General features: G+C 38.8%; 1 protein-coding gene across 1 annotated transcript in view; it reads right to left on the reverse strand.

Moving 5' to 3' along the window:
- Positions 1-20,914, reverse strand: part of LOC126354056 (serine/threonine-protein kinase Nek8) — a 305,150-nt gene that overhangs the window by 170,325 nt on the left and 113,911 nt on the right. Inside the window, exon 12 of the mRNA XM_050003414.1 lies at positions 3,079-3,203. Coding sequence (XP_049859371.1) covers positions 3,079-3,203 — 125 coding nt within the window. The remainder of the gene's footprint in view (positions 1-3,078; positions 3,204-20,914) is intronic.

The raw sequence follows: 20,914 nt of genomic DNA on the forward strand, positions 1-20,914 counted from the left end.
CTACAGTAGTACAAGTTTATATGCCAACTAGCTCTGCAGATGATGAAAGAATTGAAGAAATGTATGATGAAATAAAAGAAATTATTCAGATAGTGAAGGGAGACGAAAATTTAATAGTCATGGGTGACTGGAATTCAGGAGTAGGAAAAGGGAGAGAAGGAAACATAGTAGGTGAATATGGATTCAGGGTAAGAAAGGAAAGAGGAAGCCGCCTAGTAGAATTTTGCACAGAGCTCAACTTAATCATAGCTAACACTTGGTTTAAGAATCTTGAAAGAAGGTTGTATACATGGAAGAACCCTGGAGATACTAAAAGGTATCAGATAGATTATATAATGGTAAGACAGAGATTTAGGAACCAGGTTTTAAGTTGTAAGACATTTCCAGGGGCAGATGTGGACTCTGACCACAATCTATTGGTTATTACCTGTAGATTAAAACTGAAGAAACTGCAAAAATGTGGGAAATTAAGGAGATGGGACCTGGATAAACTGAAAGAACCAGAGGTTGTACAGAGTTTCAGGGAGAGCATAAGGGAACAATTGACAGGAATAGGGGAAAGAAATACAGTAGAAGAAGAATGGGTAGCTCTGAGGGATGAAGTAGTGAAGGCAGCAGAGGATAAAGTAGGTAAAAAGACGAGGGCTGCTAGAAATCCTTGGGTAACAGAAGAAATATTAAAATTAATTGATGAAAGGAGAAAATATAAAAATGCAGTAAATGAAGCAGGCAAAAAGGAATACAAGCGTCTCAAAAATGAGATCGACAGGAAGTGCAAAATGGCTAAACAGGGATGGCTAGAGGACAAATGTAAGGATGTAGAAGCTTATCTCACTAGAGGTAAGATAGATACTGCCTACAGGAAAATTAAAGAGACCTTTGGAGAGAAGAGAACCACGTGTATGAATATCAAGACCTCAGATGGCAACCCAGTTCTAAGCAAAGAAGGGAAGGCAGAAAGGTGGAAGGAGTATATAGAAGGTTTATACAAGGGCGATGTACTTGAGGACAATATTATGGAAATGGAAGAAGATGTAGATGAAGACGAAATGGGAGATACGATACTGCGTGAAGAGTTTGACAGAGCACTGAAAGACCTGAGTCGAAACAAGGCCCCCGGAGTAGACAACATTCCATTAGAACTACTGACGGCCTTGGGAGAGCCAGTCATGAAATAACTCTACAAGCTGGTGAGCAAGATGTATGAGACAGGCGAAATACCCTCAGACTTCAAGAAGAATATAATAATTCCAATCCCAAAGAAAGCAGTTGCTGACAGATGTGAAAATTACCAAAATATCAGTTTAATGAGTCACAGCTGCAAAATAGCAACACGAATTCTTTACAGACGAATGGAAAAACTGGTAGATGCGGACCTCGGGGAGGATCAGTTTGGATTCCGTCGAAATGTTGGAACATGAGAGGCCATACTGACCTTACAACTTATCTTAGAAGAAAGATTAAGAAAAGGCAAACCTACGTTTCTAGCATTTGTAGACCCAGAGAAAGCTTTTGACAATGTTGACTGGAAGACTCTTTTTCAAATTCTAAAGGTGGCAGGGGTAAAATACAGGGAGCAAAAGGCTATTTACAATTTGTACATAAACCAGATGGCAGTCATAAGAGTCGAGGGGCATGAAAGGGAAGCAGTGGTTGGGAAAGGAGTGAGACAGGGTTGTAGCCTCTCCCCGATGTTATTCAATCTGTATATTGAGCAAGCAGTAAAGGAAACAAAAGAGAAATTTAGAGTAGGTATTAAAATCCATGGAGAAAAAATAAATACTTTGAGGTTCGCCGATGACATCATAATTCTGTCAGAGACAGCAAAGGACTTGGAAGAGCAGTTGAACGGAATGGACAGTGTCTTGAAAGGAGGATATAAGATGAACATCAACAAAAGCAAAACAAGGATAATGGAACGTAGTCAAATTAAATCGGGTGATGCTGAGGGAATTAGATTAGGAAATGAGACACTTAAAGTAGTAAAGGAGTTTTGCTATTTAGGAAGTAAAATAACTGATGATGGTCGAAGTAGAGAGGATATAAAATGTAGACTGGAAATGGCAAGGAAAGCGTTTCGGAAGAAGAGAAATTTGTTAACATCGAATATAGATTTATGTATCAGGAAGTCGTTTCTGAAAGTATTTGTTTGGAGTGTAGCCATGTATGGAAGTGAAACATGGACGATAACTAGTTTGGAGAAGAAGAGAATAGAAGCTTTCGAAATGTGGTGCTACAGAAGAGTACTGAAGATAAGGTGGATAGATCACGTAACTAATGAGGAGGTATTGAATAGGATTGGGGAGAAGAGAAGTTTGTGGCACAACTTGACTACAAGAAGGGATCGGTTGGTAGGACATGTTTTGAGGCATCAAGGGATCACAAATTTAGCATTGGAGGGCAGCGTGGAGGGTAAAAATCGTAGAGGGAGACCGAGAGATGAGTACACTAAGCAGATTCAGAAGGATGTAGGTTGCAGTAGGTACTGGGAGATGAAGCAGCTTGCACAGGATAGAGTAGCATGGAGAGCTGCATCAAACCAGTCTCAGGACTGAAGACAACAACAACAACAACAATTAGATCAACATCTGAACAAATGTCATGCAATTTATAATACTACAAGAAAGTATGAATCATAGCATAAGGATTTGTCAACATCAGCTACAATTTACTCACTGTAAGAAATGAGTTAATGTCAGTCAAGTGTCATCACATGTTCACAAAAATCTTAATTCTAAAAATGATTGGTGCTTTTAGCAGCATTCATTTTTCTAACATAGACATTACAGGTATGAACTGTATTTTCATATTATCATTATTTGCCTATAGAATTTGATTTACAGTGCATGTTACATCTGGAAATGGTGTCATGTGATGTTTAAATAAATTGTGGTAAGTCAGTTCTATTCCATGTAGTGAAGATAAAAATATTTTAAAGCTTTCAATTAGAAATTAGAAGGGTTTGATGTAAAATGTTGATTTACAGAAAATATATTGTTATTGAAAGATACTGTGTATTTTGAAAAATAAACATGTTTTATACTTTCATGCAGTTGTATGTAATGAAGTAATGATCACCTGAGGTAAGCACAATGAAATGTGTGTTACTGCAGGCAACTTCTTTTATGTGACTTCTTGGAGGCAACTGAATTGGAGTAATGGCAATATTATCTTCAAATATTCTCAGGTCATACAAGACTGATCTGAAACAAATTAGTTTATGGGTACTAAAACTGCCATAGACAGATATTCAGTGCATACATGATTGTGGAAACATTAACTGATTAAATTCTGGGTTAAGGAAAGGGGCAGGGGAAAGTGAAGCTCAAAAAACTTTTAGTGCTTCATTTTCTAATCTTAGTCCCTCAGCATGACCTGATTTAATTCAAATACATCCCAGTATTCTTGTTTCACTTTTGGTGATGTTCATCTTATAACCTTTTTCAGGACACAATAATTCTGCTCAACTGCTCATTTGAGACCTTTTGCTGTCTCTGATAGTGTTACCATCTTACTGACAAACCTCAAAGAATCATGGCTTTCCCCCTCAGCTTTAAATTTTTTTCCATTGATGTCCTTTGTTTCAGTTACAGTTTGCTCAGTGTACAAATTGAATAACATTGGGGAAGGGCTACAACCTTATCTCAATCCCTTCTCAACTGCTGCTTCCCTTTCATATCTTTCTATCATTATAACTGCAATGTGGTTTCTATATGAGCTGTGAACACTCGTTCACTCCTTGTCTTTTAATTATGCTGCCTTCAGAATTATAAAGAGTGTGTGCCACTCATCCATTGTTAGGAGCTTTCTCTAAATCTACAAATGCTATAAACATAAATTTGCCAGTCTTCAGCCAGTCTTCTACGAGAATTTGTAGAACTGGTCTCGAGGTCAATTTCCACAAGGTATTCCATTCTTATGTATGAAACTCATGTCAGTATTGTGCAGTCATGACAGATTCAACTGATAATTTACTTATATTCACAACTGCCTGCACTTGCTTTCTTTGGAAATGGGATAATTACATTGTTCTTCAAAACTGAGAGTATTCAGCCTTTCCCAAAAAGCTTTCATACTACACACATCAAAAACGTTTTGCATCACCTCGGTTCCAACAGTTACAGAACCTGTACAGAAAACTGGAATAGAGATCAACATAAACATCATTTCCACACTTTTTATTGCTCATGAAAACCACACATAGCATGTTGTACCACCATACAGTGAGACCTTCAAAGGTGCAGGTCCAGATTGCTGTACACACCGATACCTCTAATACCCAGTAACATGTCCTCTTGCACTGATGCATGCCTGGCATACTATACATAAGTTCATCAAGGCACCGTTGATCCAAATTGTCCCACTCCTCAATGGTGATTCGGCGTAGTTCCCTCAGAATGGTTGGTGGGTCTTGTCATCCATAAACAGCCCTTTTCAATCTATCCCATGCATGTTCGATGGTGTTCATGGCTGGAGAACATGCTGGCCACTCTAGTCGAGTGATGTCATTATCCTGAAGGAAGTCATTCCCAAGATGTGCACAATGGGGGAGTGAATTGTTGTCCATGAAGACGACTGTACCACCAACATGCTGCCAATATGGGTGCACTATCTGTAGGAGGGTGGCATCCACGTATCGTACAGCTGTTATGGCACCTTCCATGACCATCAGCGCCGTACGCTGGCCTCACATAATGCCACCCCAAAACAGCAGGGAACCTCAACCTTGCTGCACTCACTGGACAGTATGTTGTCTTAGGTGTGCATCCTGACTGGGTTGCTTCGAAACACGTCTCCGGCGATTGTCTGATTTAAGGCATATGTGACACTCATCGGTGAAGAAAACAGGATGTCAGTCCTGAGCGGTCCATTTGGCATGTTGTTGGGCCCATCTGTAATGTGCTGCATGGTGTTGTGGTTGGAAAGATGGACCTCACTGTGGACGTCATGAGTGAAGTTGCACATCATGCAGCCTATTGCGCTCAGTTTCAGTCACAACATAACGTCCTGTGGCTGCACGAAAAGCATTATTCAACATGGTGGCATTGCTGTCAGGGTTCATCTGACCCATCATCCATAGGTAGTGGTCATGCACTGCAGTAGTAGCCCTTGGGTAGCCTGAGTGAGGCATGTCATTGACAGTTCCTCTCTCTCTGTATCTCTTCCATGTCCAAACAACGTCACTTTGTTTCACTCGGAGATGCCTGGACACATTCCTTCTTGAGAGCCCTTCCTGGCACAAAGTAACAATGTGAGCATGATCAATCTGCAGTATTGACTGTCTAGGCATGGTTGAACTACAGACAACATGAGCCATGTACCTCCTTCCTGGTGGAATGACTGGAACTGATTAGCTATCGGACCCCTCTATTTAGTAGGCACTGCTCATGCATGGTTTTTTTACATATTTGTGTGGGTTTAGTGACATCTCTGAACAGCCAAAGAGACTGTGTCTGTGATACAATATTCACAGTCAACATTTATCTTCAGGCCTTCTGGGAACCAGGGTGATGCAAAACTTTTTTTTGATGTGTGTATAAGGAATAATTTTTCAATGGTATGTTCCTCCAGGAATCACAATTATTCTAAGGAAATAGGGCCTACTCCAGGTGCCTTGTTTCAACTTAGATCTTTTACTGCTCTCTCAAATTGCTCTTGCTGTGTTATATCTCCCAACCCATCTTCATCTACTTCCTCTCCCCTCTCTATAACACTGTCTTCAAGTTAGTTTCTCTCTCCTATATGTTCCTTCCACCCTTCAGGCTAACCTTCATTGCTTGGAACTCACATGATATTTGAGCTAATGATATTCATGCTACTGCTTTTATTTTCTCCAAAGATCTCTAATTTTCTGCTAGGTAATATCTATCTTTCCCCTAGTCATGCATTCTTCTATAGCCTTGCATTTGTTGTCTATTCATTCCTGGTTTGCTAAGTTGCACTTTCTGACAGTCTCATTTTTAGACATTTCTATTCCCATCTATTCCCATTTGTATGCCTCATTTTCTGCAATTTTATATTTTCCAGTTTTGTGAATTAAATTCAATGTCCAGCGTGTTACCCACTACTTAGCTTTGGCTTTTTGCCTATTTGATCCTTTGCTGCTTCCCTATCTCATCTCTCAAAGCTACTCATTCATCTTTGTTTTATTCCTTTCCCCTGTTTCAGTCAACCAGTGCCTAATATGACTATGGTTTATGGTAGAAGGTCCATAAAAGGCAAGAAATGATGTATTTATATGTTTAATGAAACTCAAAACATTGCAGATGTGAGCAAGATCAGCGATGATAACAGTTTCTAAGTAATAAGAATGTAAACAAAGTTCAGAGATATAATTTACAAATATTAACACTCGAGTCTGCCAAACACTTCCTCCACAGTGACAGTGTCCATGTATTTTTGAGGGAATGTGACCTGTCAACTTGATCTGGTGTTCCATGGTGAAGGCACACTGGCTTGATTACTGTCTGTTGTCTTCTGGAGGTTGACAGTCTTTGGAACGGAATGTGATGGAATATCCAGAGTGGTGTCTCCTGCTGTGTCTTCCATGTTGTCTGATGAATAGTCTGTCAGAAGGAAGGCCAATTTCAATCGGTCAGTGCTAACAGTTTGTTTTCCTGTTGGAATCTCCACCTTGAAGTGCTTGTCATCATGAGACAGGACTAGATATGGCCCATCATATGTTCGCTGAAGTGTGTTCTAACAGCATCATGTTGAACAAAGGCAAACTTGCTTTTCAACAGTTGTGGATGAATAAAGATCTTCTTGTGGTTGTGATGTTCCGTTGCAACTGGTCTTAGGCTCCTCATTTGTTCCTTCAATATGAAGACGAAGTTTGGGATATCAGTTAATAATTTCTGTTCATTGAGAAATGCTCTTGGTAAGCTAATTGCTGAACCATAAATCATTTCCACTGCTGAGGTATTGACTTACGAGATTATGTAGGAGTGAAGCCCTAACAGGACCAGAGGAAGCTTCGAAACCTAATTGTCAAACATCTGTCCTTTCAAAGCAGATTTTAACCGACGATGCCATCATTCAATTTTTCCATATGCTGCAGGTGCCCACTGTGCTTGTGAGACATTTGAAAAGTTGACATTCAAGCTTCCTTCTGCGATCAGTAGTATGATATGAGGCATGCCAAAATGAGATATTCATGCTGAGACTATGGCAAATGAAACTACTTTTCCTGTGATGCCAGCTAATAGAACTGCTTCTTGGCATCAGGAAAAATGATCAATAATTGTTAGTAAATAGTGATATCCTTGTAAAGGAGATAGGGGCCCAACTATGTCCATGTTGATGTGACCGAATCTTGTTGTCATTTGGGGATAATGTCCCACTGTGCTGTTGGTTTGTCACCATACTTTACTTCATTGGTAAGGATTACATGGCAAAGTCTAGTCCTTCACATCTTTGTTTAGTGATGGCCAAATGAAGTGCTTTCTCAACAAATTAATGGTTGCTTGGACACCAGGGTGAGCTAGATTGTGTAGCGAGTTAAAAATTGCTTGTTGTAGTTGTTGATGTACGTATGAGCGAATCATATCTCCAGCTATATCACAAACAAGTTCTTTACCATTTGGCAACATTATTGTTTGAAGTGCAAGGGACATGGTATTCCTGATGTGTGGAAGCTCTTCGTCACATCATTGGCTTTCCACAATTTGTTCCATGCTAACAGTTGGAGGTATACTGATTGAAGCAATTTGTGAACAAGTGTCAACTGTGAGGTTTCTCCTTCCTCATAGTGTAACGTATGTCTGTGGTGAACTGTCTGATGAAACTAATGTGTCAGATCTGATGTGGAGACGTTTTGTCAAAATGTTGCTTGAACATGAAGGTGAGTGGCTTGTAGTCAGTATAAATTGGAAAATCACATCCTTCAAGTATGTACTGAAAGTGCTTCACTGCTGAGTAGGCAGCGAAGAGTTCTCTCTCATAGGTTGAGTAATTCCTCTCTGCATTTGTCAGTTTTTTGGAGAAGAATGCTAATGACTGCAGCTTATTGTCTTTGTTTTGTTGTAAAGATGCACCAATAGCATAATCTGTCTTGGAGAAGAATGCTAATGGCTGCAGCTTATTGTCTTTGTTTTGTTGTAAAGATGCACCAATAGCATAATCTGAGGTGTCAACCATTAAAATTAGAGCTAGATTTGAAGATGGATGAGCCAGAAGTGCTGAATTGGCCAAGCTATTTTTTAAGTCTGTGAAAGTTTGTCAAAGATTTTCTGTCCAATTAATTTTTCTGTTATCATTATTCTTAGTCCCATGGAGTATGTTCAAAAGATCTGCTTTTTTACTGGCTGAATTTGGTAGTGCTCTTCAGTAAAAATTAATGAGGCCAAGAAATCCGTGCAATTCTTTTATTGTTGTAGGTAGCGGATAGTCAACAATGTTTTGTACTCAATCTGATCTAATTCCCTCTGCAGTTACCACATATCATAGGAAAGGTACTTCTACTGAACCAAAAATGCATTTGTTCTGATCGATTCTGATGTTGAATTTACTGAAGCATTCGAAAAGCAATTGAAGATGCTTCTTGTGCTCTTCTTCATCTTGTGATGCCACTAGAATGTCATCTATAAAACAGTACTTAAATTGAGGTCTCTCAGTATATTGTCGATATACCTTTGAAATGTTTGTTCTGCATTTCAGAGCCCAAACAAAGTTGCAAAAACTCAAACAAACCAAATGTAGTTATTACTGTGGTCTTAGGTACATCATCTGGACATACAGGGATGTGATGATAAGCTCTGACCAGATCTATTTTTGAAAATATTTGTTTTCCATATAGTTGTTTGTTAAAATTTTGAAGATTACGAATAGGATACCTGTCTGGCTTGGTGATTTTATTGAGAGCACAGTAGTCTCTGCAAGGCCTCCAGGATTTGTCTTTCTTTAGAACTAAGTGTAGGGGGTCTGCCCAGGTGCTCTTTGATGGCTGGCAGATTTTCATACTAATCGTCTGCTGGAACTCTGGTTTAGGTGCTTAAAGTTTATCTGGTGGTAGTCATCATGCCTTTGCTGCTACAGGATGTCCTTTTGTGACAATCATATGAAAATCGGTGGTATCTTGGATGTCAGAATGGATGTCTTCTTGGAGAAAGTTGGGAAATTTCTTTAGAATGGCAGCATATTTGTGATCTGGTAGCATTATATGAACTGTTTCTATGCCCGAGACCTAAATCAATGTGCCGGATGTTTCTGCTGATGTTACCGGGGGAATGAGTCATCTGTTCTTGAGGTCTAATAAAAGATTATAATGGTGAATGAAGTCGGCTCCAATAATCAGAGACTGCATATCTGCAATTATGAAACTCCATGTGCAGTTGCACCGTAAACCCAAACTGACTAATAATAAATGATCTCTGTAAATATTAATACCAGTGCCATTTGCAACATAAAGTTTATGATATATTTTCTTTCAGCAATCACTATTTGAAGGTGGAATCACAGAAATATCAGCTCCAGTGTCAATTAAGTAACGACTTCCACTACTTCTGCCGTGAGAAATAGACAGCGTGAAAGATGGCTCCGATCACCTGCCACTGCTAGTGTGGAGCATTTGAGTTTGACTGTTCGATTGAATTTTGGGTGGGAGATGGTCGAAACAAGCATGAGCTCGACATCTCTTTGCCCTGTGGCGATATTTAAAGTGATACCAACATAGTGCTCCATTAGGATTAAAACACTGGGCTGACCATGACCTGTCTCATGATATACTTGGTGAGGAGCGAGATGAACGTGCGCTGCCTCTTGAACGTGACAGTGTTTTCAATTCTCTGATTGTTGAGGTTAATTCAGCAATCTGTGTTTTTAGTTTTGTGATTCTATCATTACTGGTATCATTTACTTTACAGACTGCAATAGCAGATGATGTCTGCAAGGTCTGAGCAAATATATTTGGTCTTTTTTGTGAAAATTTGATAATTTTGTCAGCCATAGTGACTGTGGTGTCAAGATCATCTTTACTTGTAGCTAGTATAGAATGTGTGGTGACAGGAAGCTGCTGCATAAATATGGTTTTAAAAAAATCATCCTTGACCTGCATACCAGCTAAAGTTTGCATCTCATGTAAGAGCTGAGTTGGCTTTTTTCACCTAATTCCACTTCATTTAATAATTTTGTTACTTTTCTGTTTTCTGACTCTTGAAATTCCAGAATTAGTCTTGTTTTAAGCTCTGTTAATGGAATGGTAGATAATGGTTGAGTGAAAAAGTCGGAAATTAATTCTCCAACATCTGCTTCCAGTGACACAACAACATGATTGAATTTTGTGGTAAACTGTGCTTCAACTTGAAGGAACCATACCTTTACGCCTTTCTTCCACACAGGTGTAATTTTCACTGAATCATGAGCAATATCCGCTTCGTTCCATAATGATATGGGCATTGGATTTGCATAGTTGGTGTTGACGATCATTTTTACACTTCACTAACCACAAATGCATTCTGCCTCTTATTAATCATGTTGAGGTCACCAATATGGTTTATGGTAGAACGTCCATAAAAGACCAGAAATGATATATTTATATGTGTAGCGAACACTCAACACATTGTAGTTATGAACAAGATCAGAGATGATAACAGTTTCTAAAGTAATAAGACTGTAAACAAAGTTCAGAGGTATAATTTACAAATATTGAGTCCACCACACTACATTTGAAACTATCAACAACCTCTAGTTCTTACAGTCTACCCAGATCATCTTAATTTTCTACCTTTCTGCAGTTTCTTCATTTTATTTTGGAGTCCACACTCAATAAATTATGGACAGATACCACATCTGTCTCTAGAAATGTTTTGCTGGGTAAAATCTGGTTTTGAAATCCTTGTTTTACCATTACATACCCTATTTGATGCCTGTCATCCACATAAACATCTTTCTATCATTATTCTTAAACTCAGGATTAGCAATGATGAATTGTACTCTTTGTAAAATTCTACCAATCATCTTCCCCTCCATTCTCTTCTCTAAGTCAATGTTCTCCTATAATTTTTTTTTCTTCTCTTCCTTTTCGTACTATTGAATTTCCATTCCTTGTCACAATTAAATTTTTGTCTCCTTTAACTTCTGAATAATTTCCTTTATGGAACAATGAAAATTCCAAGTTGGAATATCAGTAATGAAGGAAAAGATAGACTGCAACTTACCATAAAGATGACACATTACATTGCAGACAGTCACAACTAAAAGACACTTAAACATCAACGCCTTTGGCCACAGCCTTTGCCAGAAAACGAAACTCACACATATTCATTCACACAAGCAGGCACACCTCATGCACACATGACCTCCATCTCCAGAAACTGGTACCAGAATGGCAGTCTTGTGCATGTGAGATGTGCTTGCTTATGTGAATGAATGAGTTTGTGAATGTGTAAGTGTCTTTTAGCTGTGCCTGTCTGCAACTTAATGTGCCATCTTAACGATAAGTAGTAATCTACCTTTCCCTTACACTGTTAGTTTTCTTTATGTCATCATACATTCTTTCCATCTGTGAAGTAGTTGGTATTTAAACTTTTGCTACTGCTGAGAGTTTTGGCTTCCTGTCTATTTTGGCTGTGTTAATCTATTCATTACATTATTCATATTAATTTATCCACATTACTATTTTCTTATTCATTGTTAGACCTATTTCTGTGTTATACTTACCTGATTTTGTGTTTCTAAATCTGTATTCACATTACCACAAGTCCCTTTCTTGCTGCACTGCATTTCACTAATCCTCACTATATCTACCTTCAACATATCCATATCTCATTTTAAGTTCTCTAAGCTACATACCTAACTGAGGGATACTCTCACCTGTAGAGTGTAAGTTTTTATTTTCTGATGACAACATCCAGCTAAGTACTCCCTGCCCTAAGCTCCAAATAGTGGACTATTTTACCTCCAAAATATTTTATGCAAGAGAATTCCATCATCAGTAAAATGATTTAAAGAACATGTCACTACAAAATAATGGAACAGCATTTGGAGTTCATCAAAATTAATCTAAACACTCAGTAGTACCAATAGACACATCTTGATATTTACACATGGCAGCTAAGGGATGTTTTCTGAACATCTCGAGAAACTTGAAATATATGGATTCCACCTGAAACAATCAAATACAATACTCACTCTCCAGTGTGACTTCAAGAATTCAGCATATTTCAAGGGTTTCGGCAATATACTTAGATGGACTAATAAGCAGTTGCTCTCCAACTCTGCTGTGGTAATCTGTTGGCAGAAGAAAAGTCAAGCAATTCACCGCACTTGCAGGCAGTATGGTTGAGTCACAGTGTGGTCGCAGGCAGACTGAGCCTGATGTACACAAACAGTAAATTCACCTCTGATGCCATCCAGATGTATTGTAGTGCTGCCTCTTTTGTGTGACTGCTTATGAATATGATCTTTTTTATTTTAAAAAAATTGACTTCTGACAACCTGTGATTAATCATGTACAATTTTAAGAATTGTACATATAAATACTGTCAATCTATACTATCTCATTATCTTGGTATAATTTTAAGAAATTTTCAAAGTTTAAATAATTCCAGTCTGTGTTATCTACAGAACAGTTATTTATTAATGTCATATTTCAGTTTATTTTTAGATCTGAAGATAACGATTAATGTGATCAAAATTAATTATCAAATGTGACAAACTGCAACTGAGACTATTGAAATAAATATTGCAAAATATCACCATGCAATAAATACAAATTCTGCAACAGCCTCTACCAAAAAGTGATGGTGAAGGGCATTTGTTTTCAACAAATGCAGATTACACTGTAATAAAATATAACACAAGAGGAAACTAAATAGTTACCTTTCAATAAAACTGCCCCTACTCACTCATCGCTTGTTAGATTTGAGAGTGTGTTTTGTAAACTAAGGAGCGCATAAATGCATTAATGTGCATATATGCATTCATGTGTGTGTGTGTGTGTGTGTGTGTGTGTGTGTGTGTGTGTGAGTGTGTGTGTGTGTGAGAGAGAGAGAGAGAGAGAGAGAGAGAGAGAGAGAGAGAGAGAGAGAGGGGGGGGGGGAGGGGGGGGGATAAGAGTGTGGATTCGATTGTGAAGAATATTTGAACATCATGTGTTGTCACTTTCAGTACTTCTTCTAGAATACAAATAGCAAAGAAGAAAAATTATGGTTTAATCTCCCTCAACAATAAGGCTATCAGAAATGGAGCAGAAACTCAGATTGGGAAAGGATGAGGAAGAAAGTCAGCCACATCCTTTCAAAGGAACCATCCTGACATCCACCTAAAGAGATTTAGGAAATCATAGAAAACCTATAGCAGAATTTCAGGATGGGACTTTGAACAGGGAAGTTAAGTGTCTGACTATTGTGCCACCTAGTTTAACAATTACAAATAGGATTTTGTTAAACAGTGTTACGTATTCATAAAACACTCATTCTCTCATATTACTGATTTTTGGATATGAAAGGTTATTTTCTGGTAAAATCATTTATAAATTCAGGCCTGGCCCAGAGAAGTAACACTGATGTGGTGACACAACTTGCTTAAAATAACAGTTAAGATCACAACTGGTTGACCATTTTCTGAAGATGACATCTACATGAAGCTGAAACCTGTCATTAAAAAAATATTATTGCAATCTACACTGTTGTAACCCAGTTAAAACCAATTACTTTCTGCATTCCACAAAAGATTATTAAATATCTAAAATTCGTCGGAGTTGTACCAAAACATTACTCCTTCACTGTAACCACTGCTACAATCACTACCTACCCACCAGTTACTTACATAACTTATGAACATTACGCAAGAGGCAAATATTTGCTGAATATACACCATTGTTGTTGTGGTCTTCAGTCCTGAGACTGATTTGACGCAGCTCTCCATGCAACTCTATCCTGTGAAAGCTTCTTCATCTCCCAGTACCTACTGCAACCTACATCCCTCTGAAGCTGCTTAGTGTATTCATCTCTTGGTCTCCCTCTACGATTTTTACCCTCCACGCTGCCCTCCAATACTAAAATGGTGATCCCTTGATGCCTCAGAATATGTCCTACCAACCGATCCCTTCTTCTAGTCAAGTTGTGCCACAAACTTCTCTTCTCCCCAATCCTATTCAGTACTTCCTCATTAGTTATGTGATCTACCCATTTAACATTCAACATTCTTCTGTAGCACCACGTTTCGGAAGCTTCTATTCTCTTCTTGTCCAAACTATTTATCGTCCATGTTTCACTTCCATACATGGCTACACTCCATACAAATACTTTCAGAAACGACTTTCTGACACTTAAATTTATACTCAATGTTAACAAATTTCTCTTCTTCAGAAACGCTTTCCTTGCCATTACCAGTCTACATTTTATACCCTCTCTACTTCGACCATCATTAGTTATTTTGCTCCCCAAATAGCAAAACTCCTTTACGACTTTAAGTGTCTCATTTCCTAATCTAATTCCCTCAGCATCACCCGACTTAATTCGACTACATTCCATTATCCTCGTTTTGCTTTTGTTGATGTTCATCTTATATCCTCCTTTCAAGACATTATCCATTCCATTCAACTGCTCTTCCAAGTCCTTTGCTGTCTCTGACAGAATTACAATGTCATCGGTGAACCTCAAAGTTTTTAATTCTTTTCCATGGATTTTAATACCTACTCTGAATTTTTCTTTTGTTTCCTTTACTGCTTGCTCAATATACAGATTGAATAACATCGGGGAGAGGCTATAAACCTGCCTTACTCCCTTCCCAACCACTGCTTCCCTTTCATGTCCCTCAACTCTTATAACTGCCTTCTGGTTTCTGTACAAATTGTAAATAGCCTTTTGCTCCCTGTATTTTACCCCTGCCACCTTTAGAATTTGAAAGAGAGTATTCCAGTCAACATTGTCAAAAGCTTTCTCTAAGTCTACAAATGTGTTTGCCTTTCCTTAATCTTTCTTCTAAGATAAGTTGTAAGGTCAGTATTGCCTCACGTGTTCCAGTATTTCTACGGATCCAAGCCAAGGTCGGCTTCTACTAGTTTTTCTATTTGTCTGTAAGGAATTCGTGTTAGTATTCTGCAACTGTGGCTTATTAAACTGATTGTTCCGTAATTTTCACATCTGTCACCACCTGCTTTCTTTGGGATTGGAATTATTATATTCTTCTTGAAGTCTGAGGATATTTCGCCTGTTTCATACATCTTGCTCACCAGATGGTAGAGTTTTGTCAGGACTGGCTCTCCCAAGGCCGTCAGTAGTTCCAATGGAATGTTGTCTACTCCAGGGGCCTTTTTTCGACTCAGGTCTTTCAGTGCTCTGTCAAACTCTTGTATAAAACCTCTATATACTCCTTCCACCTTTCTGCTTTCCCTTCTTTGCCTAGAACTGGGTTTCCATCGGAGCTCTTGATGTTCATACAAGTGGCTCTCTTATCTCCAAAGGTCTCTTTAATTTTCCTGTAGGCAGTATCTATCTTACCCCTAGTGAGATAAGCCTCTACATCCTTACATTTGTCATATAGCCATCCTTGCTTAGCCATTTTGCACTTCCCGTCGATCTCATTTTTGAGACGTTTGTATTCCTTTTTGCCTGCTTCATTTGCTGCATTTTTATATTTTCTCCTTTCATCAATTAAATTCAATATTTCTTCTGTTACACAAGGATTTCTACTAGCCCTGATCTTTTTACCTGCTGCCTTCACTACTTCATCCCTCAAAGCTACCCATTCTTCTTCTACTGTATTTCTTTCCCTCATTCTTGTCAATTGTTCCTTTATGCTCTCCCTGAAACTCTGTACAACCTCTGGTTCTTTCAGTTTATCCAGCTTCCATCTCCTTAATTTCCCACATTTTTGCAGTTTCTTCAGTTTTAATTTACAGGTCACAATTAATAGAGTGTGGTCAGAGTCCACATCTGCCCCTGAAAATGTCTTACAATTTAAAACCTGGTTCCTAAATCTCTGTCTTACCATTATATAATCTATCTGATACCTTTTAGTATCTCCAGGGTTCTTCCATGTATACAACCTTCTTTCATGATTCTTAACCCAAGTGTTAGCTATGACTAAGTTGTGCTCTGTGCAAAATTCTACCAGACGGCTTCGTCTTTCATTTCTTAGCCCCAATCCATATTCACCTACTACGTTTCCTTCTCTCCCTTTGCTACACTCAAATTCCAGTCACCCATGACTATTAAATTTTTGTCTCCCTTCACTATCCGAATAATTTATTTTATTTCATCATACATTTCTTCAATTTCTTCGGCATCTGCAGAGCTAGTTGGCGTATAAACTTGTACTACAGTAGTAGGTGTGGGCTTTGCATCTATCTTGGCCACAATAATGCATTCACTATGCTGTTTGTAGTAGCTTACCTGCATTCCTATTTTCCTATTCATTATTAAACCTACTCCTGCATTACCCCTATTTGATTTTGTGTTTATAACCCTGTAGTCACCTGACCAGAAGTTTTGTTCCTCCTGCCAACAAGCTTCACTAATTCCCACTATATCTAACTTTAACCTATCCATTTCCCTTTTTAAATTTTCTAACCTACCTGCCTGATTAAGGGATCTGACATTCTCCGATCTGTAGAATGCCAGTTTTCTTTCTCCTGATAACTACATCCTCTTGAGTAGTCCCTGCCCAGAGATCTGAATGGGGGACTATTTTACCTCCAGAATATTTTACCCAAGAGGATGCCATTATCATTTAATCATACAGTAAAGCTGCATGCCTTCGGGAAAAATTACGGCTGTAGTTTCCCCTTGCTTTCAGCCATTTGCAGTACCAGCACAGCAAGGCCGTTTTGGTTATTGTTACAAGGCCAGATCAGTCAATCATCTAGACTGTTGCCCTTGCAGCTACTGAAATGCTGCTGCCCCTCTTCAGGAACCACACGTTTGTCTGGCCTCTCATCAGATAGCCCTCCGTTGTGGTTGTACCTACGGTACGGCTATCTGTATCGCTGAGGCACGCAAGCCTCTCCACCAACGGCAAAGTCCATGGTTCATGGAGGGGGGGGGGGGGGAGTGGAAGGGGGGGGGAGGAATATACACTAAAAAGAAAAAAAGTAAAAGACTGATCACAAAGGAATTAGCAAAACATAACAGAAATAAATAGATGTGACATACATTTAGAGACAAACAAATGATTTCTATTACAAAAAAATTGAATGATTTAATTGAGAGAAAGAGCTTTAGATGCCCTCCTGAGGGATATTGTGCCAAATTCTGTGCAAGTGGCACATTAGATCATTAAAATCCCAAGAAGGTTGGAGGGCAATACCCATAATGGTCCAAATGTTCTCAATTGGGGAGAAATCTGGCAATCTTGCTGGCCAATAGGGTTTGAAAAGTATAGAGACAAGCAGTAGAAACTCTAGCTATGTGTGGGCAGGCTTTATCTTGTTGAAATGTAAGCCCAGCATGGCTTGCCATATGGGTCAACAATGAGGAATGATGGTCTGGGGTACCATTTCATTTCATAGCAGGGCTTGTTTGGTTGTCATCTGTGACAGCCTTTTAGTCACAATAGTCCTCTGACAATATTCTATGCCCCATTTTGTTGCCCTTCAGGGCAAGTCATCCTGGGTCCACATTTCAACAAGATAATACCTGCCCACACAAGGAAAGAGTTCTATCACTGTCTTCACACTTTCTAAGCCCTGCCATGGCCACTAAGGTTGCCAGATTTCTCGTGACTCAAGAACATTTGAAGCATTATGGGCAGGGTCCTCCAACCATCTCGGAATTCTGATTATCTAATGTGCCAACTGGACAGAATTTGGCATGATATCCCTCAGGAGGGTATCCAACAACTCTGTCAATTGACATGCAGCAAAATAATTGCTTGGTTAAGGGCCAGAGATAGACCAACATGTTATTAACTTTCTCAATTTGTGAAGCTCTTTTTCTCCAATAAATCGGCAAACAGCAAATTGTTCCAAAATTATAATCGTTGGTTTGCCTGTACATGTACATCACATTTACTGATTTCCATCCCATTTGGATAATTTCTACATGATGCAATCTTCTTCTTTCTTTCTTTCTCAGAGTGTATTTATACACAGATGTAGTCACCTGAGAAACTGGCATTAAAAGCTCTTCTTTGAAGAGGTTATGAACCTGATGAACAAGCTTTACCAAATGGACAGTAGTTTGGGTGTTGTTGTCACATACATTTTATTGATTTCAGTGTCGTTTCAGACAATCTGAGATGAGGTTCATTGGATGAAGCACTTGAAACCGAGCCCACTGAAAGCACTTGTGAAGTCAAGTCTTGTATTTTGGAGGCCTGTCACTGCTCCTCAGCTATGTTTAGACCAAACATATGCAAGAGAAACAAGACACAGTTCGTATAAAGGCACAGAAACGCTTACTAACATTAATTTTAGCAATATAAAATGTATATGGTTCTTTCCTCCAGTGGTGAAGGAAGAATTAATTTCCACGTGTCAGGATCACAGGAGATATAAGCTACTGTCCAATTAGATAGATGGCTAATATATGTTCACTGAAGCTCCAAAAAGAGAAATTGATTTAGTGATATACTGACACATCTAGTATTGTAATGTGATATTGGGCATATGACTCTGGAACAAACAACCAACTAAAATGAAAAGGTAGTTTCCATTAATAATCATTTTGCATTTGAAGGAAGATGCTTCCATATCTGTCTCTTTCCCATGCTCAGAAACACCTGCTTTTTGAAGAACAGGCAAGCTGTGTAATTTCTTTGAGCTCCTAGCAGACACCTTTATTTTACAGAATAAATGTTGTAACAGTCTGCTATTTCTTTATTCTGCAATATAAACTGCTAAAATCTAACAAAACATGAAAATATATTCAGAGCCTTTGACTTTTCTTCATGAGCAGATGAGTAAGGTTTCATATTTCAAGTAAAGAATTACCTTAGTGTGAAGAGCATCTGGTTTGAAGTATGATTTGTCATTGCTATCAGCATCTATGGACATTTAATTCCAGTGACAACAGTTTGAACATGATGTTGAAAAGTTTTCTCATATACTCACGGGCATCTAAAGAAATTTTCCCAAGAGTGGAGAAGATTATAAAACTGCCAGTCTTGATACATCAGTAACTGATTTGGTGAGTTTGAAAATGTGTTGTGCCCTAAGTACACAAATCTTAAAATGAATTATATTTATCCACTTAGTTATTTTAAGGTAGAGTACCTTGATGTTAAATGATAAGAATATTTCAATAGAATGTACAAACTGCATCTTTTTATGTTAGTAATGTGAAGAGAGATGTCAATTTTTTGGTTCAGTGATCTAAAATTATATCTTCAACTCAAAATATCTGGCAAGTTATGAAGGAAAAGAAATTATTCACATGCCTATAATCTTTGGCTAAATCTGAAAAAAAGTGATCACAACACCTGAGAAAATTCTGTCAGATGTCCCAGTATGGTCAGCAGTTTTTACTTGGTGGGAGGACTGGAAAGGAGTGAACTCAGTCTCATGGTGCCAGCTGAGGAGCTGGCATGAGGTCTGTTAACACAACAACAGCCAGGAGAGAGGTGTGCTGACCACATGCTGCTCCACATTTCGATAATGCCATTGGCTGAGGATGGCATGGTGGTTGGTTGGGCCAGAGTGGCCCTCTCTGGCCAGAACAGCATTTTCCCATCTTTTATTTTCCTCTGTTTTCTGTTATTAATGTGAGAGACATTCAGTAATGCAATGCAATTTTATTTTTCTTTACTGAAATAAGGTTTATTGTATTCAGAATTTCAACAAGCCACGTTATTTCCCTCTCTTTTGGCTACAAAACCCTATTTGTCAACATAATCTCTGTTAAATGCAATGGCCTGAACACCTTACTGGGAGGTCCTGGATGCCTGCATGGCACCCTTCTGCTGGTCGACGTTAGAACCAATGTCTTGTTGCATCAATAACCACCCCATCATTCATTTACTGTTTCCTGCAGAGTGCATTCTTCACTGGGGAAAACAGATAGAAGCCAGAAGGTGCAAGAACTGGGCTGTAGGGAGGATGAGGAACGACAGTCCAATGAAATCTTGTGAGAGATGTCCAGCTGTGCAACAAGGTGTTTGATTCTGATCCATTGAACACCTTGAATGAGAGTTTCCACACATTCCAACACTGAAGGAGTAACAGCTGTGTACAGTACGGTGGAGATCAGACAGGTTTGCGTGACCTAGTTGTGATGATGACAGACGCCTCGCCAAAGACTCACCATCCTTTTGTTCATTGCCAGGTCTCTATAGATATCCCACAAGCATGTATGAATATCTGTGACGCTCTAGTTTTCTCCCTAAACAAACTCAATGACAGCTCTCTCCTTGAAATGTCATTTTGAAGGCTACATATAGTGCTGGCACCTATCAGAACTTAGAGAAATTGGAACTGAAACAGGAATATTCCATGAAACTTCCTGGCAGATTAAAACTGTGTGCCATACCGAGACTCAAACTCAGGACCTCTGTCTTTCACTGGCAGAAGTAAAGCTGTGAGGACGGGTCGTGAGTCATGCTTGGGTAGCTCAGATGGTAGAGCACATACATATGAAAGGCAAAGGTCCCGAGTTCAAGTCTCAGGCCGGCACACAATTTTAATCAGCCAGGGCATTTCATATCAGTGCACACTCTGCTGCAGTGTGAAAATCTCATACAGGAATATTCCATGATGTCCAACAACAAATTTCATAATTTTACCAACCGAAATTAGTCAAGCAAAAGAAGTGTGTTGCATTACTTTTTGAGTGCCCCTTGTATACAACACCATCCATAGAAGGTGAATTCCTTTTACACCATGGCCTTTTAGATTCTCTTGCAGAATTTCATGACCTGGACAAGGTCATGGAAAATTCCTACAGAACAGTGATTCCACCACAATGAAGTTTGTGTGATTATTTATTGCTTTCTCTGTTGACGAGCCATTACAGAATAGATCTTAAAAGGTTACGGT

This window comes from Schistocerca gregaria, chromosome 3, assembly GCF_023897955.1.
Source record: "Schistocerca gregaria isolate iqSchGreg1 chromosome 3, iqSchGreg1.2, whole genome shotgun sequence".
NCBI classification, from domain to species: Eukaryota; Metazoa; Arthropoda; class Insecta; order Orthoptera; family Acrididae; genus Schistocerca; species Schistocerca gregaria.